Below are 19,400 nucleotides of genomic sequence, written 5' to 3'. Positions count from 1 at the left end.
AATCCTACTCTCTTTACTACTAAGTACTACTCCTGGTTCAAAACATGTTGCCAACAGACATGCCAAACCCGTGAAAAAAATGCAGAAATGTGGCTTGTTTTTGGCTTAATTGGCTTGTGAATTGCTTGTTGGCTAGTTTTTGTCTTGTAGCTTGTTACTCATTTGTCTTGTAGCTTGTTGCTTCTTTTTTTTGATCGGCTCCTGGCAAGCAGGGGCAAAGGGGGGAGACAGTCAGGGTGCACAGCAGGCCCACCACAGTCCCAGACTGCATGCAGGGTGATCTAGTCAAATAAAGTGTTGTGGTTGTTAGGGATTGGCTTGTTTTGGCCTTGTTTTGAAATGGGATTAGCTTGATTTTTGGCTTATTGTGAACATCGGGGTGCTTATTTACCACATGAAAGTTGGCAACTGTGGTTGCCAATACTGGCCCTACTAAAAATGTGAAGGAGCCATGCTATTTCACATGTTCACATGCTATGTCAAAGATCTTAATTTTATGAGGAAATTTCAAACTCACAAAGTGAAACAAATCCTCCCATCCCCTGACATTAAATGCTTAAACAAGGTCTCAATATAATCTCCGAGGGGATATTTACGGTGCTAGGCCCTGATCCTGCAAAAGAACTTTCTGCCAGTGTAGATCTAGGGTTACCATATTTAACAAATAAAAAAAGAGGACCCTCCACGGGCCCCTGGCCCCGCCCATTTCCCCACCCCCAGCCCCGCCCAACTCCGCCCCTTCCCCACCCTAACTCCGCCCCTCCTCCCTCCCACTCCCAGCCACGTGAAAAGGGCTGCCCGAGCGCTACCGGCTTCACGGTTTGCCGGGCAACCCCCAGGCCCTACTCCCCCGGCCGGCGCTTCCCCAGCGCAGCTGGAGCCCGGGAGGGGAAGCGCCCAGCCGGGGGCGCAGGGTCTGGAGGCTGCCCAGCAAACCGTGAAGCCGGTAGCGCTTGGGCTTCGGGCAGCCCCTGTGCCTCCGGACCCTACGCCCCCGGCCGGGCACTTCCCCTCCTGGGCTCCGGTGGCACAGGGTCCGGAGGCAAGGGGGCTGCCCAAAGCCCGTAGCGCTCAGCTCTTAAACAGAGCCGAAGAATCAGGGAGGAGCAGAGCCGCCGCGGCCGGTGTCTCTGTTCCTCCCCTGACTCTTTGGCTCTGTTTAAGAGCCAAGCTGCCCAAGCACTACCGGCTTCGGGCAGCCCCCATGCCTCCAGACCCTGCGCCGCCGGAGACTGGGAGGGGAAGTGCCTGGCCGGCGGCTGGGGTCCGGAGGCAAGGGGGCTGCCTGAAGCTCATAGTGTTCGGGCAGCTCGGCTCTTAAACAGAGCCGAAGAGTCAGGGGAGGAGCAGAGCAGCCGCGGGAGGGGAAGTGCCCAGCCGGCATTTTCCCGGACATGTTCGGCTTTTTGGCAATTCCCCCCGGACGGGGGTTTGATTGCCGAAAAACCGGACATGTCCGGGAAAAAACGGACGTATGGTAACCCTAGTAGATCCCTTTTACAGGATGAAGTACTTTGAGTTGACTGGCAAAACCACATCAGTTTACATACTTGCGTACTTAAAAAAAATCTTCTTTATATGGAATATGTATATTCTGTGTGATTAATTTAGGAATTCATTTAATCTAGGGCCTGGTCTACACTAGGCGTTTATGTCGAAGTTAGCGCCGTTAAATCGAATTAACCCTGCACCCGTCCACACTGCGATGCTATTTAGTTCGACATAGAGGTCTCTTTAATTCGACTTCTGTACTCCTCCCCGACGAGGGGAGTAGCGCTAAATTCGACATGGCCATGTCGAATTAGGCTAGGTGTGGATGGAAATCGACGCTAATAGCTCCGGGAGCTATCCCACAGTGCACCACTCTGTTGACGCTCTGGACAGCAGTGCGAGCTCGGATGCTCTGACCAGCCACACAGGAAAAGCCCCGGGAAAATTTGAATTTGAATTCCTTTTCCTGTCTGGCCAGTTTGAATCTCATTTCCTGTCTGGACATCGTGGCGAGCACAGCAGCACTGGCAACGATGCAGAGCTCTCCAGCAGTGATGGCCGTGCAGTCTGGGAATAGAAAGAGAGCCCCAGCATGGACTGATCGTGAAGTCTTGGATCTCATCGCTGTGTGGGGCGATGAGTCCGTGCTTTCCGAGCTGCGATCCAAAAGAAGGAATGCAAAGATCTACGAGAAGATCTCTAAAGACATGGCAGAGAGAGGATATAGCCGGGATGCAACGCAGTGCCGCGTGAAAATCAAGGAGCTGAGACAAGGCTACCAGAAGACCAAAGAGGCAAACGGACGCTCCGGATCCCATCCCCAGACATCCCGTTTCTACGAGGCACTGCATTCCATCCTCGGTGCTGCCGCCACCACTACCCCACCAGTGACCGTGGACTCTGAGGATGGGATACTGTCCACGGCCGGTTCCTCAGACATGTTAGGGGACGGGGAAGATGAGGAAGGAGATGAGGAGGGCGAGGCAGTTGGCAGCTCTCACAACGCTGATTTCCCCGACAGCCAGGATCTCTTCATCACCCTTACAGAGATCCCCTACGAAGCGTCCCCAGCCATTACCCCGGACACAGAATCTGGTGAAGGATCAGCCAGTAAGTGTTGTAAACATCTAAACATTTATTTTTAACAAAACAGGAATATTAACAATTAAAAGAATGGGTTGTTCATGATTAGTGTGCCCTAGGCGCTTAACGGTTTAGTAAGGGGCAGTGCAAGTTTTGAAAAGAAATCTAGCAATGTCCGGTTTTCAGTGATTGTCCTGCACAAGCCGCTCTACTGTGTATTCCCTGCTACTGCAGCTACAGTAAAATGCGGTCTATATGTGCGGGGATAGAGCAGTAATCCTCCTGGGACATCTCGATGAAGCTCTCCTGGAGGTAACTTGAAAGCCGTTGCATGAGGTTCTTGGGGAGAGCGGCCTTATTGGGTCCTCCGAAGTACGACACGTTGCCGCGCCACGAGATTATCAGGTACTCGGGGATCATTGCTCTGCACAGCAGGGCGGCATACGGCCCTGGTCTTTGGAGGCTTTCCCGGAGCATTCTCTCTTTGTCGCTCTCGGAGATCCTCATCAGGGTGATGTCGGCCATGGTGACCTGCTTTTAATTAGGTAGGGGAATGTTAGTGTTGGGACTGCTTTCCCGTTCCTTTACAGAACTGTCACCGCTGGTTTGCAGCCACGCGGTGGAGGCGGGAGAGGGGCAGCCGAAAGGGATCATTCCCGGGGACAGCCGCGAGGGGGTGGGACAGGGGCAGAGTTCCCGCTTGCCGGATTGCTGGCAGCAGGGACTGACATTGATTTAAATGTGAAATGAGGCCAGTGGTAATATAAAAGTTTTAAACTGCCACAAGTGTACGGCTTACCATGTCTGCCTGCAACAGAAATTCCGTTGTGCTGCCTCGCTTCTCAAATGTGCTGTTCAAGACCCCAGGCACAGAATGCGAAGGCCGAGAATTCGACCTTGTGCTGAGTGCGCATGTGAAAGGTGCTGTGCATGGTCTTGTTCACAGAGAAAGACTATGTTCTTTGTTCACAACTACATTTATCTTTCAGAGGAATTCACTCCCTTTTTCCCATTTCCACAGCCCCGTCTGCGACTGTCTCACAACCTAGCCTGGAATCACACTCCCAGAGGCTAGCGCGGATTAGGCGTAGGAAGAAGAGGACACGGGAGGACATGTTCTCTGAGCTTATGGCCTCTTCCCAAGCCCAGGCAGCACAGCAGACCCAGTGGCGGGAGAACTTGACCCGAATGCACCAAGCCAACATGGATCGGGAGGAGAGGTGGCGGCAGGAAGACCAGCAGGCGACTCAAACGCTGCTTGGACTACTGAGGGAGCAAACGGACACGCTCCGGCGCCTTGTGGATGTTCTGCAGGAACGGAGGCAGGAGGACAGAGCCCCGCTGCAGTCCATCTCTAACCGCCCTCCCCCGCCACCAAGTCCCATACCCACCTCACCCAAAGTGCAAAGAAGGAGAGGCGGCAGAGTCCCTGCTAACTCTCACTCCACCCCTGCAGAGAGCTCTAGTAGCAGAAGGCTCTCATTTCCCAAAATTTGAAAAGTTCTTTCCTTCCCGCCTGACACAAGCCCACGTCCAAGTTTCACCTCCCAATGCCATGTGTAGTTGATAATAAAAAATTCGTTTCTGTTAACTACTGTTTCAATCATGTTCTTTTGGAGGAGGAGGGGAAAGGGGGTTGGAAATTGGACAGGACAGTCTCCTTTGGCAGGGTACATAGTCGGGGGCAGGCACAGCAGCAGGGCACATACACAGTGCAGTGATGCAGTGACTAGTTGCCCCGGTTAGTCTGGGAGGTTGTTTTGATGTAATGTTGGGGGGGGTGGGTTGCTCTGTGACTTTGTGGCGGGGGAGGGCAGTTACAGATCTTAAGCGCCGGTCCTTAGACAGGATCACAGAGCCACACAGCATGGGATCTGTAACCGTCCTCCCCCTGCCACAAAGTCAAATAGACCTCCCATACACACAGTCCCGATCAGGAGGGGTGACAGGCTCCGTTGAAACAAGCATCCCACCGCAGCGGAGCCTGTCAATCCTTGAGTTTAGAAGCTGCATTCGCATCACAACACTAGACCCGCCCCGCACCACAGTCTGCGTCCCAGTTTTAAAAAATTCCCGCTAAAACAGTATTAAAGAAAACGGTGTGCTTTAACAAAGTAGAACTATTTTTATTTCGACACGTGTGTTGGAGGGGGGGTGAAGGGGGTATGTAACTGGATAGGATAGTCAACATTACCTGGGTAAAGAAACGGGGGCAGGTTTAGCTTCTCAGTACACAAACTATAAAATCACAGGTTACCCTGCTCACTCAGGAACTTTGCTTTCAAAGCCTCCCGGATGCACAGCGCTTCCCGCTGGTCTCTTCTAATCGCCCGGCTGTCTGGCTGTGAGTAATCACCAGCCAGGCTATTTTCCTCAACCTCCCACCCCGCCATAAAGGTCTCCCCCTTGCTCTCACAGAGATTGTGGAGCACACAGCAAGCTGCTATAACAATGGGGATATTGGTTTCGCTGAGATCACAGCGAGTCAGTAAGCTTCTCCATCTCCCCTTGAGACGGCCAAAAGCACACTCCACCACCATTCTGCACTTGCTCAGCCGGTAGTTGAAGAGTTCTTTTTCAGTGTCCAGGGCGCCAGTATAGGGCTTCATGAGCCAGGGCATTAGCGGGTAGGCTGGGTCCCCGAGGATGACTATAGGCATCTCCACATCCCCAACAGTTATTTTGTGGTCCGGGAAGTAAATACCTTGTTGCAGCCGTCTAAACAGACCAGAGTTCCTGAAAACACGAGCGTCATGAACCTTGCCCGGCCATCCCACGTAGATGTTGGTAAAACGTCCCCTGTGGTCCACCAGTGCTTGCAGCACCATGGAAAAGTATCCCTTTCGGTTAATGTACTGGGTGGCCTGGTGGTCCGGTGCCAGGATAGGGATGTGAGTTCCATCTATGGCCCCACCGCAGTTTGGGAATCCCATCGCTGCGAAGCCATCTATGATCGCCTCCACGTTTCCCAGGGTCACTACCTTTGGCAGCAGTACATCAACGATTGCCTTCGCTACTTGCATCACAACAACCCCCACGGTAGATTTGCCCACCCCAAACTGGTTCGCGACTGACCGGTAGCTGTCTGGCGTTGCAAGCTTCCACAGGGCTATGGCCACTCGCTTCTGTACACTCAGTGCAGCTCGCAACCGGGTGTCACTGCGCTTCAGGGCAGGGGACAGCAACTCACAAAGTTCCAGGAAAGTTCCCTTCCGCATGCGAAAGTTTCGCAGCCACTGGGATTCATCCCAGACCTGCAGCACTATGCGGTCCCACCACTCAGTGCTTGTCTCCCGTGCCCAGAATCGCCGTTCCACGGCATCAACATGACCCATTGCCACTGTGATGTCCTCGGCGCTGGGTCGCCTGCTTTCTGACAGGTCTGTGCTACTCTCAGACTTCAGGACATCACCGCGGTGCCGTAGCCTCCTTGCCTGACTTTTCTGCATCTGCCTCAGGGAAACCTTTATGATAAGCTGCGAGACGTTGAGAGCGGCCACAACTGCAGCGATGGTCGCAGCGGGCTCCATGCTCGGAGTACAGTGGCGTCCGCGCTGTCAATGACTGGAAAAGCGCGCGAACTGTTTTCCCGCCGGCGCTTTCAGGGAGGGAGGGCGGGAGTGATGGACGGATGACGACAGTTTCCCAAAAGCACCCTCGACTCATTTTGTTACCCAGAAGGCATTGCCGGCTACACCCAGAATTCCAATGGGCAGAGGGGACTGCGGGAACTGTGGGATAGCTGACCACAGTGCACCGCTTCGAATGTCGACGCTATCACCGTTAGTGTGGACGCACAAAGTCGAATTACTGTCCTTAGTGTGGACACACACGTTCGACTTTGCAATATCGATTACAAAAATTCGATGCAAGTAAAATCGAACTACTCTCGTAGTGTAGACAAGGCCAAAGATTGATTCTATTGGCATATAATTTAGGAGCTTCTTTAATATTCATGAAACTTATGATACTTTTACTGTGTTCATCAACATGTAAAAGCAAAAAAAACCCCAACAAACAGTTAACTGTCTTTGGGCAATTACCTCAGACAAAGATGTACAAGTAGCACATAAAAGAGATGACATTATTTTTGGAAATGGACTATTTTTTGCAAGCAAGAAGAAGGATTTGCCTTCTAAGACCAGTTTTGTTACATTATTTGATAATTTGTAAATTATGTTCACCATTGTGGAAGGAAGCAACTGAAAATGAGCTCATTTTTACACTTTTATGAAAATGATGCTATAGGTAGCATTGAAAAGCCACTTTTAATATATGTGCCGTTTTCTGTTGCTTATAACTTTCCCCACAAATTACTTTTTGGGATGAAATTTGTCACATTAAGACTCAGTTCAAAAGTTAACTTGTGTGAGGAGGGTGTGGTGTGGTGGGGGGTTGTTAAAATTCCATTCAGATGTGTTTGAGATGTCAGTGTGTGGAAAGTACAGTCAAATCTGACTGTTTTTTGCAGTCCTATCTAAAAGCTGGCTACTTTTTAGAACTTCAGTACATCTATGGACTTAAGCCCCAATCCTGCAATCTGATCCATGTGGACAGACCCCTGACCTCAAGCAAAGCCCAACTGACTCTGTGCATAAGGGACTTGCCCATGTAGAGGATCAGAGTGCAGAATCATGACTTTTGGTCACAGACAGAACATGGACTATTGGCATATTAGCCAAAAACTGAGGTAGAAACATTGACAGCAAAAGCAGCAGGAAGCTGCACATTGTTTAAATACAGTGTGCAACTTTCTGCTAAAGGAATGATCAGGCCTTGCTCAAGGAATTCTGTTGCTCTAGACAAACTCGTAAATATCTGTCCCTGTCAAGCCCACATTTGCTCCCACAAGGTTACTGAAACACTAATCCTGCAAATACTTACACACATGATTACATATTTGCAGGACTGAGACCTGAATGCTTTCCCACTCCCAATATTTGCAGTACCCTTAGGTGCATATTTGCTTTGTGTATGTTGAACCAGCTTTCTATGTGCTTCTCCAAAAAATGCAAATAAATACAGCACGTTCAAATACAAAGAAAGCTATATATTATGTCCAATACTCTCTTCGTTTTAGCTAGTCATTCCACACCATAAGTCTCGCCTATGTTGATCTGAATCTATCATCATTATTAGACTGCACATCCAGTTCTAGTTTTGCATGATATCCCCCCATCTCCTAAATAGCACTGGAAATTTCTTACAATAATATGTTTATTTGATTGGACTTAGTAGCACCATTCTATTTTCTTTTTAAAAAGGTAAATGCAACATTATAGATACATTAAAAGCAACTTTATGGTCAGAGTTGGGTGAAAAATGGAAAAAAAATTCCACAGAATTGTTTTTGCCATTTCTCATTGAAATTTCTAATTTCTGATGAGGTGTATTTACTCTTTAGATTGTATATGTACAAAATTCAGGAAGTTCAAATTTATGATTCTCAGAGCAACAGTTAGTTGAGTATATTGCATGTCCAGTGCATATAAACGTAGATAACTAGCAGTCAAAAGAAGAAAATTTTACCGATTACCAAGAAAAAAATCCCTGACAATAAAATATTAGAGCCTGAATTAAAGCCCACTGAAGTCATAGATTCATAGATTCTAGGACTGGAAGGGACCTCGAGAAGTCATCGAGTCCAGTCCCCTGCCCGCATGGCAGGACCAAATACTGTCTAGACCATCCCTGATAGATATTTATCTAACCTACTCTTAAATATCTCAAGAGATGGAGATTCCACAACCTCCCTAGGCAATTTATTCCAGTGTTTAACCACCCTGACAGTTAGGAACTTTTTCCTAATGTCCAACCTAGACCTCCCTTGCTGCAGTTTAAACCCATTGCTTCTGGTTCTATCCTTAGAGGCTAAGGTGAACAAGTTTTCTCCCTCCTCCTTATGACACCCTTTTAAATACCTGAAAACTGCTATCATGTCCCCTCTCAGTCTTCTCTTTTCCAAACTAAACAAACCCAATTCTTTCAGCCTTCCTTCATAGGTCATGTTCTCAAGACCTTTAATCATTCTTGTTGCTCTTCTCTGGACCCGCTCCAATTTCTCCACATCTTTTTTAAGATGCGGTGCCCAGAACTGGACACAATACTCCAGCTGAGGCCTAACCAGAGCAGAGTAGAGCGGAAGAATGACTTCTCGTGTCTTGCTCACAACACACCGGTTAATACATCCCAGAATCATGTTTGCTTTTTTTGCAACAGCATCACACTGTTGACTCATATTTAGCTTGTGGTCCACTATAACCCCTAGATCCCTTTCTGCCGTACTCCTTCCTAGACAGTCTCTTCCCATTCTGTATGTGTGAAACTGATTTTTCCTTCCTAAGTGGAGCACTTTGCATTTGTCTTTGTTAAACTTCATCCTGTTTACCTCAGACCATTTCTCCAATTTGTCCAGATCATTTTGAATTATGACCCTGTCCTCCAAAGCAGTTGCAATCCCTCCCAGTTTGGTATCATCCACAAACTTAATAAGCGTACTTTCTATGCCAATATCTAAGTCATTGATGAAGATATTGAACAGCGCCGGTCCCAAAACAGACCCCTGCGGTACCCCGCTCGTTATGCCTTTCCAGCAGGATTGGGAACCATTAATAACAACTCTCTAAGTACGGTTATCCAGCCAGTTATGCACCCACCTTATAGTGGGTCAATTGAAGTCTGTCCATTGATTTCAATGGACTTTGGATCAGGCCCTAAAATGCTGTTGAATAGTCTTGCCAAGGAAAGGGGGGGAGTTACATTGCCTGGCATATTTAACATTTGACTAGTCAAACGTGTAATAGATCTCCATTAGAGAAGAACCCCGAGAATGGAGATGGGCTGGATGGCCTAAGATGTATTTTTCCATCTCTGGTTTCTATGAATTTATGATTTATTAATTATTATTATTACTACTACTATGATAATTGGCCAAGCCGTTGACTGTTCCCAGAATCACTGAATGACTTCCTCATATGGAATGGGTTACCTAGACAGGTGGTAGAATCTCCTTCCTTAAAGGTTTTTAAAGTCAGGCTTGACAAAGCCCTGGCTGGGATGATTTAGTTGGGCATTGGTCCTGCTTTGAGCAGTGGGTTGGACTAGATGACCTCTTGAGGTCCCTTCCAACCCTGATATTCTATGATTCTGTGATTTCCATGTCTGAAATGAAGAAGCCACCAAATATTAATATCACAGAAGAGCCAGTATTAAATGTTCTCAGCGATGTTTATTTAAACTGTTAGTCCCAGAGGGCAGGATCCTTGTCTTTTATTTGCCTGTAAAGTGCAATGCAGGCCCAGGATACTATACAAATTATTGTCAGAAATATGCTACTTGGAACACAACCATATTTTGTAGGGTAGGCTGCTAACTGTGTTTCTATCTGAAAGTGAAAGTGATAACAAGTATGTTGATGACATGCTCAGATGCTGTGTTGGAGAATCCCTTGAGCTAAAAGCTAACCCAATATACTAGAAGGAAAAGAAACACAGTAACCTGGCTGCTTTTTCACATATCAATGACATATGTACACCTTGTCTTTCTGCTCATCTTGGAGCATAATCTTTCTTTGATCAATAAGATGTCATAAACAATACACAGTAAAAGTGGAGAAGAATTTCTCTTTGGGACGGAATAGCAAAATTAATTACTCTAAGTGCCTTTAGATGCCAAAATCTTCTTTAACACGGTACATCTATGAATCAAGAGCAACCATTTCTGCCATGCTTTTAAAGCGAGCAGGTATGATTTCTGATAAACCTTTCAGAAATAAATTTTTATTTTTTCAACCCCCAAATAAAGTCCAATAAGATAGGGTTGGGTCTCATAATGATGTACTTATACTCGATGCTTGATACTAACAGCATAACAGAAGGAAATGTCGTTAAACTGTGATAATTCACAATCTCTTGTTCATCTTTTTTAAAAAGCTGTTATGGTATAATTTTGCATCAGGGTAGAAAATTAATCATTCAAAGAAACAAATACTTGATATGAATGTTGACACTGAACATATTTCATCATAACTGTAGAGCCCAGATTGTCAAAAATATTTCTCATAGCTTATGCACATTTTGCAGTGAATGTAAACACTATGGCGCATATCAATCATAGGTCTTATAAACGTGATCCCTAGCAGATGGTGCTGAAGACCAACCAGAGATAACTAACACATGAGCAATATTCTGAAGACACAGTAGTCCCTGTTTTTGTTTCTGCTGAGATAATATAATAATGATAAGCAGTCTTTCTTATTGACTTGAATTGAAATACTTGGCCCCTGTCTAGCCTTCATACAAAATGCTGTTGGTCCTCATGTAGGCTTTGCAGGTTTTAGAACGATCAAAATATCATCTGTCTTATAGTCATTAATGCTAAAAGTAATGTTATTTATGTCATCCTACATGCCTCTTCCTCCAGAGGATCATATTAATAACCAATATGTAAAAGTTGCAATCATATCCATTACTTGTCAGTCATTTCCCTAGTTAAGGTTATAAATGTATGATCCAGTATTGCTGACGGAGGTTGAAACCATAACAGTCAAATAGGATCATAGTTAATTATTTGCATAATTGTGGTGACACTATGCCTTTTATTAGCTATATTTGCAAGGACAGAATGGGGACAAGACAGTAAATATCAAATAAAGTACAGCATAAGAGAAGAATGTCCTAGTGCTTATTAGATTTAAGTAAATTCTGTTGGTAACTGGCTGAATCAAGATGGCATCATAACCAGAGTAATCCATATCTTTGTAACCTCCAGGTTTCTCACATGCTCTACCTGAAACTAACTTTGAAGACCACCCAAAAGCTACAGTTAGTGCTGGATGTGGCTGTTCTCCTGCATATAGGTTGTAGATGCAATGAACGTTACATTTATATTACGTAAAGACTGTACTTGCAATTCAAGACACGACACAGGTGTATGATGGGGTATCCACCCACATAAGGCCTGAAAGGGTCAAGGTGGCCAGGTAGGCCAATTAGCTGCCTAGGCTGCACCTGAAGAAGCCAGGGAGATGGGATTAATTAGACATGACATTCAGCTGGACAGGAAGAGGAGGGACCTGTATAAAGCCCGGGATGCATAAAGGGATGGCAGGGAGATAGTCTGCAATCACTTTCTGGGAGAAGAGAGGTGTGTTTGGGGCTATAGAGATAGGAAGCCTACAGTTACTCCCTTGGAAGGAGTTGGGAGGAGTTTGGGCTGGTAAACCAGAGAGGTGGGAGAGCCAGAAAGACTGGAAAGGCTCAAGGGAAATGCAACAAGGTATGGGATAGGGCAGACCCTGGCTGCTGATGAAAGTGCCCCTGAGCTGGAACCTGGAGTACAGCGAAGGCCCGGGTTCCCCTACCAGCCACTGGGGAAGTGGCGTGGACCAGACAGCAGAGAGTGGACTGCCTGAGACAGTTTGCCTTGGAAGACTTTGATACCCCAGAAGGGGAGGACCTCAGTGATTTGGCCAGAGGGCTGAGTCACTAAGAGGAAGCTGCAACCCCTGGAGTGAGAGAGGGTGGGAGATAATGATGGGTGAAGAGACTGACAGAGGAGGGTGCAGCACCTGGAAGGAGCTAATCCCCAGAGCCGCCAGGAGGAGGTGTCACCTGCAATGGGTGGTCCCGCCACAATTTGGTGGAGAATGCGGACAGGCGATTACCCCTTATAAAAGAGATTGTGTAAGAGATCGTGGTGGACCATGAAGGACAGTATAAGGCGGTTACCCCTGATACAAGGGGAGGCAATAACAGAGGGAGGCAATAATAGAAAAAAAAGGAAAGAGAAAATGGAGTCACAGTATGTTGAAGCCTTTTTTGATGAAGGCACTTATACCCTCCCAGCCTGGACTCCAGAGTCTTCGCCCCTGCAGATGAGGACTGACAAACAGCCAGAATGGATCCAGATCCTGCTGAGGCAGCTGCTGGAGAATGAGCAGAGACAGTGGGAGGCACATTGGTACCTGCAAAACTATTTGACACAGCTGGCTGAACAACACTGTATTTATTTAAGCTCATGCAGGAAGAAATTAGAAGAGGCTGCAGAGAGTGGAAAAGAGGTATCAGGGCCAGGAGGACAGAGGCCAAAGGAGAAGGGGACACCTGAAAAGAGAGTGCCCCTGTATGGGGAAGGAAGGAAGGAAGCCCCAAAGAGTTCAACCTATGGGGAGAACAGGGTGAGAGAGGACAATCTCACTCCAGGAGCTGTAGCTTCCTCTTCATTACTTGCCCTCCAGCCAGGTCACTCTGGTCCTCCCCTTCCAGGGTATCAAAGTCCTCCAAGGCAAAAGGTGCAGCACCTGGAAGGAGCTAATCCCCAAAGCCACCAGGGGGAGGTGCCACCTGCCAGGAGTGGACCTTGTGACAATGTATAATTCACTCTACATAGTTTGAGCCTGGAAACTTGAAAGGCTGCCTCTTTCCTACATGCTATCCCGAGGATAAGACTGATGATTCTGAGTAATGGTGCCTAGATTTAAATGTCTACGGGATGATGGTTGAGAGCCACAAATGTTCTCATTGTAACCAAAATCTGTATCTCCTTAGGGCTTTGCGTAGATCTACTTTCTCAGACCTTTGATCAAAGTGGCTAAATGTCACATTATGTATTTAGACTATATTATGGGACGAGAGTATTTTTGGAGGGTTTCGTCCAGGTGTTATTTTAATTGCATATGTTCTGTGGGGAAAGTAGGACAGAAAAGCTGGGACTCTTGGCCTGTAGTTGGATTGTGTGCTTTGGAGGAGTAGAAGTGTTGAAGATAGTTAAGCAGGACTTGGAGAAGTTCTGAGCTGGGCAGTGGAAGGGCCAGGTTTGCAGGATTGAGAGAAGGGAGTAAAGAAGTCACTTGGCGAATGAGGGTGTGGTTGAACTGGTAGTTGGTGTGCATGGTGGTGAAGACAGTAGCTGAGAGGTGATTTGTTATGAGCTAGATTGGAGGGGCAGAAGTTGGGACTGGGAAAGAACAACAAGGGGACACAATGTTAAGAAGAATACATACTGTTTTCTCTCATCTTGCCCTTTACTGTAAGCCAGCACAATTTTTCATTCTACAAGAGAGAGAGGACAGAAGATGGAAGAGAGTGCCCTTTTATCTTCTTTCTTCCCCCACCAACCCTTCCTTATTCGCCTGAAAAACAGTTCCCTGAGACCTCCTAATTGGAACCCCAGGTTCTCACTCTGAAAACAGTATCAACCTACAGGGGATGGTAGGAAGTGGAGGCTATAGGGTGACAGATTGTTACCTGCAGCCCCACCATGTATTTTGGGCACCAGCAACCACTGTCTATTGGGTACACTGTACACTGTATGCAGTAAATAAAATCCAGTTTGAATGAATTTCATCCATTCTATATTCATTAGCCCAGATCCTGGCCCATCTGCACAACTCCAGCAGGAATGATGGCTGGAGTGGTGAGTGCATGCTGGCACTGACAGCCCATCTCATTCTCCTGTGGGACTGGTCTCCTACAGAATATCAGAGCCCAGTAGCCTCCATCCCACACTCATGTGGCTGGGACCAGCAGAGTGCATGTGCGTGTGTAAAAATTCAGGGAAAATAATAAGAACTAAGAATTTTCCTAACCAAGTGTAGCGGGGCGGCCTGGCTTCCAGGCGCCCCAGGAAGCGATGAGCCAGAAAAGCCGCCAGAGTGGGCGGAGCCACCGCGGCCTGTCCCCGCCCCCCGGAAGTCAAGGGGCGGGACAGGAAGTATAAAGGCCAGGCCCCAGCGCTCAGTAGCTGGCCGGCAGCGGGAGAGGACAGACGCTGGTGCCCGAGCTCCCACGGACCTGAGCCTGCCGAGAGCCCGGTATCCTGAGGAGGACTGGCCGAGCCTGCCGAGAGCCCGGTATCCTGAGGAGGACTGGCCGAGCCTGCCGAGAGCCCGGTATCCTGAGGAGCGGTCTGAGCTTCCCCCCGCCGAGGGCCCAGAGGGAGCGACAGACCTACCTGGTGCTTGGGGCCCGGAGGAGCCTATGATCTGCGACCCAGCAGACGAAACTCAGGAGGAGCAGGTACCCATGGAGGAGGAGATGGGAAGTGGCCCGGGGATAGCAGACCCCGAACCCATGTCAGTGTGTTGCGGTCAGGATCCCCACTGACTGCGCGGCAGAAGGACTGCTGCGGATAGGGCCCCGGGCTGGAACACAGTGGAGTGGGTGGGCCTGTGTTCTCCCCCTGCTACCCCACGCCGGGTGGCAGTCTCTCCTCCTCCTCCTTGTCCAAGGGGCCTGGGCCCCTGACAGACTATCTGTTGGCTGCCCCGCCCTGACCTAGGGCCTGGGCTAACCCAAACTGACCCAGCCCCTGCTACAAGGCCTGGGCCACTGACTGACTATTGGTGTGCTGCCCCGCCCTGACCCAGGGCCGGAGCTGCTAATTGTGTGCTCAGTCCCTGCATAAGGGCCTGAGCTCTGAACTGCTAATTGTGTGCTCAGTCCCTGCATAAGGGCCTGAGCTCTGAACTGCTAATTGTGTGCTCAGTCCCTGCATAAGGGCCTGAGCTCTGAACTGCTAATTGTGTGCTCAGTCCCTGCATAAGGGCCTGAGCTCTGAACTGCTAATTGTGTGCTCAGTCCCTGCATAAGGGCCTGAGCTCTGAACTGCTAATTGTGTGCTCAGTCCCTGCATAAGGGCCTGAGCCCTGAACTGTCAAGTGTGTGCTTAGCCCCTACCCAAAGGTCGGGGCCCTAACTGTTATTTGCTTTGTAGCGGGGCAGCCTGACTTTCAGGCGCCCCAGGAAGGGACGAGCCCCACCCCGGAACCACTACACCAAGGATTATGAAACATTCTCATGAACAAAGATCAAAGGGTTATCATTTTCTGTCTTCAATTCAATGTATTATGTGATTACAAAGAGAGACTGAATAAAAATATCATTTTAATGTGAAAAATGATACAAGCATGTAAAGAACATATCAAGTGAAGATAATCAGTTTCTTTCAGTACACAACGTCCTCTAATTTTGAAATGTGTGTGTTTAATATTTAATTGCTCAGCCTGTACTATAAACCACTGAACCAATAAATTAGTCATATGTGCAGTATTGCAAGTACCTTTCTGAAGTCCAATTATGTCAGTGGTTCCCCTTCCAATTAATTTGGATAGTTACTTTCTTAAAAGTTGAGGCACTTTATGCAGGATTTCCCTTCTGTAAACCCATGTTAAATATTTAAACCATAAAACAGTAAAGATTGTGCAGAAGTATGAATAGTGCTGAACTCAAGTGTTAACTGAAGCACAAGACAAAGCACAGTCAGGGTCTGAAATGGACGCCCTTACTCATGCGAGTTATCGTACTTGACCTCAGCTAGACCACTCATATAAAGATTACTCATGTGAGTAAGCATTGCAAGATTATTCCCTTATCATTCCAGCAAATTACTGTAATTATAAAATTGTTTTCTTCTTAAAAATGTGATCATTAACTAAAAATGAACTAAAATTTATTTCTTTTAAAAAAGATGTTTACACCAGGTAACAGACTCTAAGGGTGGGCGGAGGCAATTATTTTAGCCACTACTCTTTTTTAATTTATTTTTTTAAGTGCCCACTATTTTCCCCTTTTTTTGCATGATGTTGCCTTTCAACTTTCTCCCTCTCCCTCATCTCACTCCTTGATGTTAGGACCTTTCCTTTAACTGAAACACGGGTGAGAGGCTCTCTCTTCAACACTGCCCCATCCCTTGTCTGACTATAACAGGAAAACAAAGCAGGAAGCATTAAGCATCTCCCAGTTGTATTTTCCAATAGAAAACTAAAGTACTGCAAACAGATGATTGGGCCACAGGAGGTGCATTGTGGGATCTATGGTGACAGAAGGTCTTTGAAATTCAAATATAGCAGTTTTGCTTTGAAATGGTGCCACAGGTGTAGCTCTCCTAGCACTGCCCTGCAGCCCAACCAGCTGCTTTAGTTTAATCATTTTACAATGATACATTAAAAATTCAACCGGAAGCAAGTGGGGCCCCGCCCACATAAGTATTTTCTATGCCAAGTGAAAAAGAGGGCATGCTGCATTGGCAAATCCCACAGACTGGCTTCAGCTATTTTAAACTGGAACATTTTCCTTTTAGAAGCTGCAGAATTCGTAAGTATAGCACTCTGTCACTTGGCTCCATTTATCTCCTGCACTCCCTCAGATGCCCTGTCATTAGTTACACTTTGCACTGCAGTAGTCAGCTAAACTCCCAGTTAAATATTTGCAACTGCTAAGGGAAGAAGAATGGTGGAGGGGGGGACAGAACCCTGCTAAGGAGTGAGAGAGATCTGGAACTTCCAAAGATATCAGTGACTCATCAGTATGCAATAGAGGTGAGAGGTGGATTCTGATTACCAGAGGAGGAAGGCTGGAATAATCAAGAAGGATAGAAGAGAGAGTTGAACAGAGAGTGGAGTCTGCAGTGGGAGGGGCTAGATGAACTGGAAGGGCTGACAGGACAAAAACATCTACATAAAAATAGGGCAGGAAAGGAAATGAAACAGCAGGAGAAAGTAAAGAAAGAAAATTATGAAAAGGATATAAAAATTTATTTGTTATTTTATTAGCTATTAACCTATTTGAGTGTATCCAGCACACTTATGAATGCTTTGAGATTTACTATTTAACCTCAAGGCTATGTGACTGAGTTAGCCATCGTGACCCAGCATTTTAAAACCTATGTTACAATCTTAATCAAATCATATTTATCACTCACCTTCCCTGGTGAGTGCTTCTGTCTTCTCCCCTGAAGATGTCTGGCTTACAGCATTATCCCTCAACTTCTCCTGATATTCTCCTTTTAAGTCACATTATTAGCTGTTTCCCCATACCTGCTGTCTGTCTTCATTTTCCAAGAGGTTTTACACCTATCAGGTAAGGTTTTACTTCTCTCTTTTGCAACTTCCTGGGATGGACTCTGACTCCTGGAAGTCATGCTGTCTCTTTAACTGAGCTTTACTTGAACCACTTCTTCCTTTTTTTTAACTTCTTTGGCAATTTCCCTTTCATACTACACTTTCAAATCTTTAAAGTGCCAGCACAAAATGGCAGAATTTTAGAATACTATCATCATTTCTGACAAAGCAGCTGGTTAGGTTGTCTGGCTTTTAAAAAAATATATATGGAAATATACCTATCTCATAGAACTGGAGGGGACCCCTAAAGGTCATTGAGTCCAGCCCCCGCCTTCACTAGCAGGACCAAGTACTGATTTTTGCCCCAGATCCCTAAGTGGCCCCCTCAAAGATTAAACTCACAACCCTGGGTTTAGCAGGCCAATGCTCAAACCACTGAGCTATCCCTCCCCCCTTTGTCTTAAGTTTTACGTTGGGAAAGATGAGGGATAAGGGTGAAGGACCAGCAGTGATTATATGATATAATATAAGCTGAATACAGTAACTCCTCACTTAAAGTCGTCCCGCTTAACGTTGTTTCGTTGTTAAGTTGCTGATCAATTAGGGAACATGCTCGTTTAAAGTTGTGAAATGCTCCCTTCTAATGTCGTTTGGCAGCTGCCTGTTTTGTCAACTGCTTGCAGGAAGAGCAGCCAGTTGCAGCTAGCTGGTGGGGGCTTGGAACCAGGGTGGACCTGCAGCTCTCCCTATCAGCTCCCCCCTCCCCTAAGTTCCCTGTGCAGCAGCTGCCTGCAGTTCAGCTGTGTCCCTCCCCCCACTGCCATGTGCTGCTCCTGCCCTCTGCCTTGGAGCTGCTCCCCAAGACTCCTGCTTGCTGCATGGGGGGAGGGGGGAGAGGAGGGCTAATGTCAGGGTGTCTCCCCCTCCCTCCTGCACCCTGCTTAACCCATCTTCCATAGAGCGGGGGGGGGGGGGGGGAACGACACACACTATGGATTCAGAGTAGCAGCCGTGTTAGTCTGTATCCGCAAAAAGAAGAACAGGAGTACTTGTGGCACCTTAGAGACTAACAAATTTATTAGAGCATAAGCTTTCGTGGACTACGGCTGTAGTCCACGAAAGCTTATGCTCTAATAAATTTGTTAGTCTCTAAGGTGCCACAAGTACTCCTGATCTTCTTTTTACACACTATGGAGGGAGCTTCTAGGCAGTAGCTGTGGTCTCAGGAGGTCTCAGCAAGCTGATGTAACAGGGCAGTGTACTTAAACCTGGGGACAGCTACTTAAAGGAGAAATGTGCATTTTTTTCTCTCACACATAGGGTGTGTGTCTGCCCTCCCTCCTTTCCTGCTGCCTCATAGAGTGTGAGAGTTAACCCTTAGGGCTCAGTCAATTGCTAGTTCATTTAGCAGTGAGGCATTCCCTGGAAAATATCCCACCGTCTAACTCCTCCACCTCAACCAAGCTTCACAATCATCATCACTGTGTACCAGTTTTGAAAAAAATTTCCCTGGAACCTAACCCCCCCCCATTTACATTAATTCTTATGGGGAAATTGGATTCGCTTAACACCGTTTTGCTTAAAGTCGCATTTTTCAGGAACATAACTACAGCATTAAGTGAGACAGCATATTGCGATATCAGTGTGTAAGTTTTCCTCAAGTACAGATGTGCTATAGATAGTAGTTGTCTTGCCTCCCTTATATTGTGCTGCCAGTCATAACACTGCTAACAAATGAGTGACTGGGGCATCAATTCACAGCTGCTTTTATTATCCACATTCACAGAATCAGTTGTTTCATTGCCTTAGGGGTTCATCTCCTCTGACACCTACTTGCCACAAGCTGATTTCCAGACAGCTGCTGATTCATTCAGATAGCCTTACTACAGTCTTTGATTGCTGAGAGCTGGAAGGCTAGAAAATATTCCAAATTCTCACCCCTATAGAGGTGCTTAATACAACCACAGAGGTTTACTTTTGACCTCAT

The 19,400-nt window shown here is 47.0% G+C and overlaps 2 protein-coding genes across 43 annotated transcripts in view; one reads left to right on the top strand and one right to left on the bottom strand.

Annotated features, from left to right (window-relative positions):
* The window catches only part of NRCAM (neuronal cell adhesion molecule), a 300,157-nt gene that overhangs the window by 75,588 nt on the left and 205,169 nt on the right, over positions 1–19,400 (bottom strand). The gene's annotated exons all lie outside the window — the stretch shown is intronic.
* Positions 1,880–4,165, top strand: LOC135973502 (uncharacterized). The gene is made up of 2 exons (XM_065557034.1): positions 1,880–2,601; positions 3,596–4,165. Exons 1-2 carry the CDS (start codon positions 2,025–2,027, stop codon positions 4,069–4,071), a joined length of 1,053 nt encoding a protein of 350 aa, XP_065413106.1. The 5' UTR covers positions 1,880–2,024; the 3' UTR covers positions 4,072–4,165.

The sequence above is a fragment of the Chrysemys picta genome, chromosome 1 (genome assembly GCF_011386835.1).
Source record: "Chrysemys picta bellii isolate R12L10 chromosome 1, ASM1138683v2, whole genome shotgun sequence".
Classification (NCBI taxonomy): Eukaryota; Metazoa; Chordata; order Testudines; family Emydidae; genus Chrysemys; species Chrysemys picta.
The sequence above is the reverse complement of the archived record's forward strand: the minus strand, read 5'-3'. Positions and strand labels throughout refer to the sequence as shown.